The 12943-nt window shown below is 33.4% G+C and overlaps 1 protein-coding gene across 1 annotated transcript in view; it reads left to right on the forward strand.

Annotated features, from left to right (window-relative positions):
• sick (sickie) overlaps window positions 1-12943 on the forward strand; it is a 148330-nt gene that overhangs the window by 19151 nt on the left and 116236 nt on the right. Inside the window, exon 3 of the mRNA XM_077431128.1 lies at window positions 4697-4846. Coding sequence (XP_077287254.1) covers window positions 4697-4846 — 150 coding nt within the window. The remainder of the gene's footprint in view (window positions 1-4696; window positions 4847-12943) is intronic.

A 12943-nucleotide genomic window follows, 5' to 3' on the forward strand; every position in this document is an offset into this window, starting at 1 on the left:
CTCGAATTTGCGAGAGACATGAAAGGTTGCCAATTTTGGTGGAACCGTTCCAACAATGGAATCATAAATTGGCAAACTCTGATAGGAAACGTACGAGCTGGAGTCACATATATCCAAGGTCTGACCAGCAACACCGGACCAGGGAATGAACCAATGACCCCTTGGTTTACAGCATTACACACTAACCACTGAAATATTTTGCTGGTTGATGATAATTAGATGATTGATTGATTGATTGAAGATTAGATTTGCTATACATTTGTTAGGTTATACATTTGTGAGGTTTGTTACAAATAATTAATTAATATTCATAAACCTCACAAATGTTATACATTTGTGAGGTTTATGTTTATTTCACAGTCAAACGAATCAACAAATTTGATCAACATTCTTAGTATATTCTATGTAACTGAGATCTTGTCTCGTTTTTTTGGAAGAGGTTAGAGTTAAAGGTTAAGGCATCCATAAAAAACTTTCTAAAAAAGGTTTTAAATCAATTATTTAACCAGCAACAGTGGATATTTATCAGTAGCGTTTAATGCTTTCAAGTGTGTGGTCACGGACTCTATCCCTGGCTTTGTTGCTGGCCAGACCTTGGATATGTGACTTCTGTTGGATATGAAACGGTTCCAATAAATTGGCAATCCTGTCTTATTTCGCGCAAAATTTGTGTATACAGCATCTCATAATTTGTTGATATTTAAAAATAATGCAAAAATGTGTCCATAGATGTCTCTATGATGATTGTAATGTTTGATGATCAATGTTTATACATGAATAATACTTATGTAGACTGTTGACAATATATGTCGTATTAATAAAAAAAATGGATGTATACATGTATAAAATAAATAAATAAACATACTGGTGTATATAATTTCATTCTGACTTTAAAACTATGGAAAAGTTTTTGGAAATACAAATTGTTGGTTTCCTATTTCATTATTCGCTTTATGCTCTCTTCCTTGTATGCTCATGCCACAGTTTGACCTAGATATATGCAAATAACCCAACTTGCAATTATTATTTATAACTGCATAAGAGTACTGAGTATATATTTATGTAGTAAATGCGGAACTACATATCACGAATTCGATTGTGTGTGTGTATTAATTTTAGCCGACTAATGGTTTGACCCTCATCGCAATGACCATACAAGCTCTCGGTTAGTCGACTCTTATTTTCTTATTATTTTTAACAACATTTTTTTTTGTTTTTCTATTATGATTGTGTGTCTGTCTGAATTGACATAAGACTGGCTCGTCTTCTCGCCGAGAGTACGTTTGTTCGTTCGTTTGGTGATTCACACTATTCGTTCATGTCGTCGTCCTTGTAATGGATTGTTTCTCCACAAGTACAAGATGTATACAGAATATGTATGTACCTTGTACAGTGTACAACAATAGCAGTTCAAGCAAAACGTCTTGCCACTTACTGTTTGTGCGAAAATTAAACTTCCTTTATTTCTATTCGTCTTTGTATTGTGTAATATGTATGTATGTGAATTGCCTCGAGTTTTACATGTGTTTTGACTAGGAACTTTGCACTGTTATGAAGTTATGATCATGTTTGAATATTGTACATACAAATATACCAGTGGCGTAACTACCTCATAGCAAAGCCATCCAAAGCACGAGGGCCCAGCTTGACAGGGGATGCAAATTTATATAGCATTATCCAACTTGAATATATCGAAAGTAATTAAAATGACTAGACACTTGTATGTACAATTCAAATATTATTTTGTTTCTCCTGTATTTTGCCTTCTCTTTTAGCAAATATTTAGGCTGCAACTACATACATATGTATATGTGTATCATTACAGATCATGAAAAGCTATTTGGGTTCAGGTTGGGTAATTAATCGCGTAACGCTATTATTAAAAAAAATACTTCATTGAAAATATATCCAAAAGACTCATAACAAAATTTTTCAAGCCTTAAATCGAGACAGAGGAATATTTAAAATGGGTGAGCCTAATTTTTTTCTCCGTAGAATCGTTATTCTAATAGGCTCTTAGTAATAGCTCTATATTTATATGTATCAACGAACAATTGGAATTATTTCATATCATATTTATAAAAATCGTTAAGGAGGGGGTGGAAGACCCTAAATTTTTTTTGGTTTTTGCGTTCTGGCGAAAAGAAGAGAAAAAGTAACAGTTATTTTTTTCAAGTCCATATTTTTTTTAATCCCGGCTGGAATTGAAAAATGTATTTAATAATCGTTGCTGGCAAGATCCAGGTGGTTTTTAAATCCAGATCTATCGCCAATTAATTTAATATATTGCTGTGACGGTTCCAATGAAATCGATATCCTTTCCTCTCGCAAATTAGGCTAGTTCGAATTTGCTAATAATTGCAAGCAATACAATTAACAAGCCTACAGTTTACAATTAATATCTGTATACTTAAATTGTATAATATTGTAGCGTGGACGTGTAGAGGAGGTTCTGAGATCGTAGTGAAAGACACAGTGAGTAGCAGTAGAGGTAGTTTATTGTTCTTGATCTTTCGGCCAGTCAACTCCGAACGAAGCACGGAACAAACCCGCCGAATACACAGTGTGTACTCTCGGTATAGAGACGTCATTGGTCGATCAGTCGCGAGATCTTATTGGTTGTTGAGATCTATACAGCTTGTTCATACGTCGAGGCCTTTTTGGCGCGAACGTGTGATCAGGTGATTAGTGATGGTGTACCAGCGATGCACGACCACCAATTAACTAATCTTTAATTGTAGGTAATTGGTGGTCTTGTATAAATATCTAAATAACGTAACAATATATTTGGATATTTATACAATTAGCCATATCGTCGATATGGGTTGATCTGTCATGGCACTATGGCATATAATACATACATACACAGCCATCCACTGATGGATGAAGGCCTTTCGAACACGCTTCAATTCATCTCTGTTTTGAGCAACTCTTATCCATTTCATCCCACAATTGTTTCTGATTTCATTCATCCATCTTCCATTCATCCATTCATCTTTTTACATTCAGTCTTCCATTCAGCTTTTTACATTCTCTCGGGTACCATTCGAGCACTTCTTTCATCCAGATATCGTCCGTCATTCTAGCTAAGAAACCCACCTATTGCCATTTTTGAAGCCTCTTCTATACTTTACTTGTTATCTATTTACCCACTTTATTCCGGTTATACCAAGCATACATCGTTCCATATTTTTTTGAGTACACGTGAAAATAAAATGGTTTGAGTAGAGTGCGACGTTTAATCTTTCAATTTTCTTTTTCCCGTAACTTTTTCTTTAAATTTAAATATAATAATTAAGCACAAAATAATTATTTATTTCACTCAATATACCTATGTATATAATAATATAAACTGAAATAATTTGCGTCAGGTAGATTCGTATATTTATTATGTTTAATAACAAAGTTAGAATGACTGAATTTTTCACACTAATCCTAATTTATACAATGTGAATTTCACACGCTATGACGCTAAAGTATATCTTGGCATAGACGCCCGAGTTTTCCCGGCGCGATTTTCCCGGAAAAATCTCTTAAATTACACACACCAGACGTATTTTTAAAACCGGAAATACTTTCCACCGAACTCAATCCGTTCCGCGTCGTAATTTAGGTAGCTTTCCACAAGCCGAAACCGTTAAACTTAACCCATTTCGAATCACATTCATATATAGGCCGAACCTTTTACGCGAAACAAAGCGAAAGTATTATAATCATCCATCGCAATATTTTATAACGTCAGTTTATTATCGTACAACAGTGTAACTGAACCGTTACGTGCATTAAGGATCGCTCCATTTAAACGTTGTATTATCATAAAGAATTGTTGTTTTTACGATGCGGTTTTTAATGCACGTGCATTAAACCGCAGGGGGCTGTTTTGCACGTTACGTTACGGATACGTTACGTTCACGTTACGTTAACGTTGCGGTACCTCGGCCACAATGCGACCCCTGCAGTTTCATTATTCGCACAACAAACGGCGAAACAGTTGCATCGAAGTGCATTTCTCTTTCAAAATAATTTGCATGCTGTGTAATATAATAGGCCCGAAGAAATATCATCGGGTTCATTATCAGAATTATATTTTCAAAATTATATTCACAAAAACAAATGTAATTTAGCTAACAATATATTGCTTCTATAATAATATATAAAAAATAGATAAATTTAGCTAATTGGTGTGTGTCCCTGCTAAATTCTTAAACCAGCAACATTGCTCAGTGGTTGGCGTAAAATTCTTTCAAATGAGGGGTCATGGATTTATTCCCTGGCCCGCTAGACAGATCTTGGATATATGTATGTGTATGTACATATATGACTACAGGTCGATCGTTTCTTTCAGAGTATGCTAATTTATTTATCTGATTTTATTGTTGAAACAGTTCCACCACTCATTATTATAGTATTAAAAATTGTATTACTTTTACCTTATATTGTAATACTTTTTCCACCATTTTTATTTGATTTTTATGTGATTTTTTATACATACAAATTAAAAATCACATTTTTATATACATATGTATTATATATAAATTAGTTTTACACTTACGGGGCCAGATCTGACTCTGGTGTTGTGGTATACATATACATATGTAAAGCTCTTCGTACGAGTGAAAAGGGTTGCCTAAAGTCTCGCACACACGCTTTCTTTTCGAATCGATTTATTTATTTTTGTTATTCTATATTTTTTCAGATCTACACGGACTGGGCCAATCATTATTTGGAGAGGGGAAGAAGTGGAAGGAGAGTTCGCCAGTTGGCAGAATGTGGAGATGGAAGACTTCTCAGAGATTTGCTGGAGGCCGTCACGGGACAGCGCGTGCCCGACTGTCGAGGACATCAAGTAATTAATTTAATTGTGACATTTCTCAGAATTTTTTTGACAGTTTTACTGTCAAGATGTATATAATTTAGCAGACGGAATAACTCAAACTAAGCGTTTCTATAATAATGTATAATTTACAAAAGCTACCGTGTGAAATTTACCCTTTAAATCGAACCACTTCATAATTGATACTATTCTGTTCAATACTTGAAGCATCATACCAATAATGCTCCTAAGAGTTTGTAAGAACTCCATAGTTTTACATCTACCATTCTATCTATGTAGAATCATTGAAAGTGGTATCGCCGCATCTAATCTGTCATGGCTGCTGTTTGACTAGGTAGTAGTTTTTTTGAAGTATTGCAAAAATTTGTAGACTCCTTTCTACAACCGACTTCTCTTAAAAAGACATCGAAAACACTTGAAAAATACTCTTCCCAGAACATATGTACATATGTACATATGTCATCTTTAAAGACTTTCATGATTTCATCGAAGGATATGACTTCGGTGAGTTTGACGAACACTTTTCTAGGGATATGTAATATAAATTTCTGGGATAGCTTACTCATAAATCCGCCAATTAATCGTTGAGAAATCCTTTCTTCCCGGAAAGGACAAAGTACGAGTGAAATGGTTGCACATTTGTGCATCGGCGCCGGTGTGTCGGTGTACCACAATTGCATCCTCGGAAATTGCACAACGCAACGCTATTTATATGCACTTTTTTAGCACTACGCTCTCCTCACAAAACGAGGAAAAACTTTGCGACCGCAACGGCGCTCGAGTTGCGGTTAAAAAATTAACTTATCTTTGAAAATAAATTGCAAATTGCAAAGGAAAGTAAGAGGCGAGAGCATTTCACATCTTACAATACAACAATGAAACCAGTTTGCCGCCAGTCTTAAATATTATATTTCAAAAAATGCGAATACAATATGGTTTTATGCACGCTTATGTTAAATATCTTGATAAAGATGTCCTTATTTGATGCTTCAAGGCGGTTCGCTTAAGTTTCATAACGATTTTGCATTTTTTTTTTTCATTCACTTTATGGGGTATCTCCTATGCATGCGTAAGCAGTAAGTTTACAGAGAGATCAATTATAATTGGTTTTTTCAATTTAAAAAACTGTAATTTGCATACTCATTTACCATATTGCCTCAATTACACACTGATTTTTCAGCATAAAAGTTCAATCCAATCATAATTTTGACTTGTCAAGGTTTTCAGAAGTTTTAAATTTGGGTTATTTGAAGATTTATTTTTATTTCGTTCTTATTAAAAAGTATTTATTAAAAATGATGAAATTTCCTTGCGGCCATTACTGATATTTAAATATTTAATGAGCCTCGTAATATATTTTAATTTTTGGCTTTTCTGAATTGTTTACGTTATTGAATACATTAATATTCGTAATTTTCATATGTAGTTTTGTACTTTTAGCATACGTAAATTTTGAAACGTGAAGTTTCAGCTTTTTAATATTGTTTCGTTGTCTAGTCGAGATTTTTTAGGATTGTAACTGTCGAATGATACATATAATTGCAATTTTTTCTCTTGAAAAAACTTTTTCCGATCCAAACTGATGTGAGAATTATATATTAAATCTTCCAACTATTGGAATTCTGGCTATCAAAATTTTAGTTGTAAAATTAATCCCAATGAGTCGAGATTTTGTTTGGTTGAAATTAAAATTTTTCGAAATTTCACTCTTAGTATAATTATGTATAATTGGAGATTACAATTGCGATTTTCGATATGCTTTCTATTGGAATTTTGACAATCGAAATTTCAGCTGTAGAAATATTATCCGGTCAAATTAGTTCCTTGCAATTTCAGTGTGTTTTTTATCACAAATAATCAAGATTTTCGTATATGGAATTTAGGATTTTCAATATTTGGATTCTCGGAATTTTTAAATCATAATTAATCCTGTCACTTAACATTACATGTATTGTAATAGGTACAATCACAAACATTTCACTCGAGTGAGAATCGACATTAGAATCCGATAATGGACATACACAGTCGGCAACTCACAAAACAACTGCAACAATAGAAATGCATTTTCCTCGTTTCCTTATACGGTGCAACAATTCCTCGTACGGGCGCTTAACCCTGTTTTTCCAACATTTTTACGATGTTACGATATAAAACTGGAATACCTACTAGACACGTCTCTGGAACTATCGACCATAGCGTCGTCTATTTACTTTCATTATTTTGAAAGCCTCCATGAATGTGCCCGGCTTGCGTTTTTATTACACTTTGAAGTTTCCAATTTATTCTGCGCTCTAGAAGCATTTGTAATGACCTCATTGTTCTCTCAATTTGACACTGGTGAGTCAAATATCTCAGAAAATTGACGACCTTGAATTAGCACTGTCGAGGACTCCGAAGTCCTTAGTATTGTGACCCGTAATGTGGTCGTGCTAATTTCTGCGAATTAGTCCATCGTTATCTTTGCTAGGAATCGTATACACTGGATATAATTGGATTGAATGAATTTCTTTGCGTCAATTTCTTATACATATGTAACTTAGTGCGTAGATACCATCTGAGAGGTCTTAAGTTCAATACCTGGCCACAATTGAGATGGATTTGAATGATTGAAATGAGCCATATTTAAAAGTAGCGGAAGTCCAATTTTTAGTGCCAAAAACACTATTTCACAGATTGTTATCACTTCTTTTTATTTTATTTATTTTAAGTTTAAGTTTGGATTATTGTGGCATTACAGTAGTCCCTAATGCGCCATAATAGTCGAAAAAAAATATAGATATGAGAAAAATAAAAATATATATGCACATACATATGTACATATATTTACACAGATAAAAAAAACATTTATAAATAATCAAAAAAAAACAATAGCAGATAAAGTAGAAATATCAAATAATATAATACAAAGTAAGGAATGTCTTGCACCTATAGCCAGCACCAATATATAAGAACCAGTCGCAAATACAAAACATCCATGCGAAACCCAAATGGAAGAGAGAAGATCAAAATTCCACTCATAAATCACATTAATTTCTGAAAATAATGATTCTTTTAATTTAATATGTCAGAAATCTTGGAAACGGAGAATAAACGTATTACAGGCCACCAATATTTTTAAATATTGTTAAACGCAAAAAAAAATATATTTAATGTTTTGCGAGATATTTCCCGACATGAGGAAAGGTGGACTTATGCCACTTTCAATTATAAGGACTCAGTCGTAAAAAATATTACATATTCTATATAAAATAATTCATTAACGATGGTTTTGAATATTTCTCTTATATTTAAGTATATCCGTTGGCGAAATTTGGATGGTTGTATCTGAAATTTAAATCAATTGTCTCCTGGTAAGAGTTTTCCAATTTTATCTGACTAATGATTACAAAATCAAATTGTCCAAATGATTACAAAATCAGCTTACCCTCACCACTACTGACGAGAGCGGATGAATTCTCGAGTCCCATGCAATTTGACAGGCTCTAATTCTGGTGGAAAACATAACAAAACTGCTTTGGCTCGCAACAACTGAAAGCACAATTAATTATTCAGATTATTTCTTAATTTTTTGACTCTAAATATAGCGGGAGAATTTCGAGCACTCATAAAAACATTAAAACTTATCAAAACAAGCATCAAAAACGATGCAATCGTAAAACCATAACACTCACAATACATAATACGAGCCCTAGTCGGCGTACGTCGTTGTAAACGCCCCATTATATTATACGAAACACGCGACACGTATTGCTTACTTCGAAGCCGAGATTGCGCACGTGCCGCACACATTTATGTATTATATGTTTGCCATAATCAGATTTGCAATACCGTTCGATATTATTTATTGATAAGTGTTGCCTAAAAATATCAAAAGTGTTTCAAATTTTTTTCTTTTATTAATTACACGATAATCTGACGGTCGAATCTTACCTTTTCGAAGGTACCATATATACTTGTATAATATAATGTAAGACAAGTCTATAGAGCCTTATACGGCAGTTCGGGGTATTAAGTCATCGCAAAGGTCGATCGGTTGATTACGAAGCCCCAGGCTATATGGGTTCGACTCTTCGCCAGTGTTTATTATAACGGGACACGAATTGTAAAAGACATTGGTCCACTATCTGATCTCTGCACACACGCACAAACCCATTTCGACACTGATATGTATGCTTTATATCCGAATAAATGAATATATGTACATAAGTGGCCCTTGATCTCTGTGAGTGTGTGAAGGGCGTTGAAAAGTCTCGAGTCTTCAAGGGCCGGTGTCATTGGTTTTATTGTATGTAGTTCTAGTTTTTCGATTCAGTGTAATAGGTTGTTGCAGTTTGGGTTGCTTACTGTTAAGGTTGTGATGATTTAGTGTTTGACCCACTTTTGATGGCGATTCGTTGAAAGGCCGTTACGGAAATGTGTAACGAAATTTGTTGTTTTTGTCTCTTTCGTATTGTAAAAAGGTCTTCATTATGTCAATTCGCAGTAGTTTCACTTCTACCGTGCGCGGCCGCACATTCACCATTCATCACACTTTTTTTTTGTTAGTCACTAGTTTAAGTTGAATATTTTTAAAAGTTTCTAATGATGATTTATGTCAATGAAAAATCTTACTTAACATTTCATACGAATGTTGAAACATTGTTCCAATTTTTTAGTTGTATTTTTATTTTATTTTTTTACATAGATATACATACATATATACAACCAGCAGCGTGGTCTAGTGTTGTATTCTTTCGTGCAAGGTGTCACGGGTTCGATTCCAACTAGGGTCTCGTTGTTGGCTGGACCTTGGTTTGTCGAGGTCGATCGTTTCTTATCAGGATTTGCCAATTTTTCTGGTTTTCATTGAAACGGTTCCTGTAAAATTGGCTTTTCCTATCCAATTTTCTATTGCAAACCTTAAGTTATTGTTATATCTTAAGTTTCGCCAGATTTCTCTCCATAGATCACATAGTCTCTGTGGATGATTATTGAACGTAAAAATTTGTATTGTTACATGAAAAATGTTATTGATCGTATTATTTACGATGTTTATAATGCCTGATCACAGATGTCAGGTGTTGTTTCGATCTACATGTGTATGTATGTAATAATTATGTATTTAATATATGTAATATATAATTTGTCGAATCTTAGTTTGTTTAGCACACTCACCGCTTTGGACCAATCTGTTAGGCGAGTGTGCATGATTAATTGAAATAAAATTAAATTAAAATATACCAGGAAGGCCTAACAGGTGGACCCCAATGCGCCTTCCTAGACAATAAATTTTTATTTTTTTTTATTTAAATAGGCACACATACAGAATAAAATATAAAAAGAAAGTTGTATAATGAGACAAAAAATAATAATAAACATAAATAAAAATATAATATTCCATTTACAGTGAGCACCACATGGTGATATAAAAAAGTAAAATTACAAAAACATCAAGATTTAAAAAAAAAAGAAAAGAAACAGATAAAGAAAAAGATACAGATAAAGTAAAAAAGAAAACGAAAGACTATAAGGGTGAAGAAGCAAATCAACCACATATTATTTTCTTCACCTTTGTCCTAAAAATACTAAAAGAGTCTCTAAAGAGGTCAGGACAATCATCTAAGCTATCGTAAATACGGCATATACGAACGATTTCACTATTGAAAGAGGTGTTGCTTTGACAAATAGGTGGATAAAAAAGATTTGTGCATCTGGTGAATCGGGCATTATATTATCGGAATTATAAACATTGCAGCATTTTTATTACATAAATCGCTGTATTTCAAGAGGCTGAAGAACACGAATTTAATTAATTAATAAATTAATCCATAGAGACATCTATAGATTTAGACTTGTACATAAATTTTTACATATTGTACATATGTAAATCAAATTCAGATATTTGTGACAGCGGGTAGGATGATTTTTGTCAATTTGATGGAGGAACCATTTCAACAAAGAAATCAGATAAATTGGCAACTCTGATAAGAAACGATCGACTTGGAGTCACAAATATCCAAGTCTAACCAGCAGTATTAAAGATTGGCACGGGATCGAACCCAGTAACATCTCGGTGTTAAACAGAAACCCAAATACCGAGCCATACTGCTGGCTAATAAAAATATTTTTAATAGTTCGAATTTAATAAAATTCTTTTAAAAGATCTGTATTATGTCGGCTTTTATTTGATGACGTCACAAAGCCCTTGTCCCATATAAAAAATAATAATATGATTCATTTATAAACCAAGCTTTAGGTATAAAAGAACTTTCTTGAGAATTTTGATTAAATTTAAAGAATTTACAGTATGTCCCGATTGTTGAGGATGATGTGCCATTTTTTTTTAAATCCTCCTATATGTGAAATCTTCACAGTCATCTCTCACACAAGAAAGGAATCTTTCATAAATTTTGGCAAAAATGTATTTAATAATTCAATCTTAAATGTTATTTTTTTTAATAAAATACAGTAACAATACAGGGTATACAATAATACGAGCACAATCGTAAAAAGGTGTGTGTGTGTATCTCAAAGATCCATTGAATAAAAGACCGGTGATTAATGAAGGAACATCTTTACTTAATAACAGTTTACTGTTTTTTATGTGCTCCTTTTTCCATTCTTCTCGGTCTAAAAAATTACACGCACACACAATTGTACATGGAATTAATGTATCTCAAACATTTTTCATCCTCAAGACGTGGAAAGAAAAAGACAGAAACGTAAAGTCTCCTCTTAATATATTTATATTTTTGTTTTATGAGTCTCGTATATTTGCTTAATCCGACACTAAAGATGCGAGATTCTCCTTTGGGTTAAAAGCCGCGTCCTTAGATTAAATATTTAATGTGAAAAATGTGTGCCCGAGCACGTTCCCCGTGTATTTTACGCTCGAATGTTTGGGAACAGGTGTGCTTCGAACCCAGAAATGACAATTGATGGAAAAAATCTCTAAATTGTCGTGTAAATGTATTATTTCGATGATGTTATGTAAGCCGATGTAAAGGTCAGTGTTGCACAGTACGCTCGAAAAGTATTCTTTTCAATTGTAAGTAATTATATTTATTTATTTATTTTTATTGCAAAGTACTCTCGTGCTTACATATGTGTTATTTAAAATGTAACTACTTTAATGGCTTTCATCGTATTTAAGTTGTAGCGTGTCGTTAAATGCGGTATCGACTTAATTGATATTTTATGGTGTTATCTCAGTTTTTTTAATACATCATGATATTAATTAATAAATATATTGTATGATTTTTTTAACATTGTATGTATTTACGTTGAAATGTGATTATTAAATTTTCTTTGTTATTTTTTTAGCGTTGTATTTTACATTTTTGAATATTTATAAGAGAGTATTAGTTTTCAAATAGTGTGTTCATCAGAACAATCTTAATCGCCACGCCAAATAAAAAATTAGATACGCCATAGAATATGTAATATATACAAACGAAATTGTGCTTCCTAAAACGATCATATTCATTAATACTAATAATAAACGTTTGTAAAAGGCTTGCGTATGTTTCCGCGCGTTCGATCGGCCATCGCCATATTTCGAACACACAAAATGGGTACATTAATAGCGTCATCGCAAAATATCAAAGAGCAAAATTCGCATAAATTTTCATTCGAATTCGAATGTCATCAAAACGATCAATGTCACGCAATAATCGTGTGGCGTCAACACGCTTCGAAACGAAAAGAGAAATAAAAAAAACTTATCGATAGTAATAATAAATGCGAGACTTATGCAAACATACATATATACACAGACGTAAATATTTGAATGTTTTGCCGACGAGCCGAGACGATCGTCACACTATCGGGTCACCCTGTATTTTCATTGCAACCGCACTCTATACGAGACAGAACCGCATCGTAAAAACGGACCAGTCGTTGGTTAGACGTGACGAGAGACGGTCGCTCACGTCATTCGAGATCATGTGACGTTTCGTCGTTTGACATGTGTCCAATTATTGTCATCGGTGAAATCTGCTGTGTGATAATTTTGTAAAAAAAATATATTTTGACGGTTTGTTTGGGTTTCGCGCTTGCAATTAGTACTACGCGCGTCGGTGTCTCTCGCGTGTGTGTGTGTTTGATGTCGCATGATTGTGTTTGGATTTG

The sequence above is a fragment of the Arctopsyche grandis genome, chromosome 5, assembly GCF_051622035.1.
Source record: "Arctopsyche grandis isolate Sample6627 chromosome 5, ASM5162203v2, whole genome shotgun sequence".
Classification (NCBI taxonomy): Eukaryota; Metazoa; Arthropoda; class Insecta; order Trichoptera; family Hydropsychidae; genus Arctopsyche; species Arctopsyche grandis.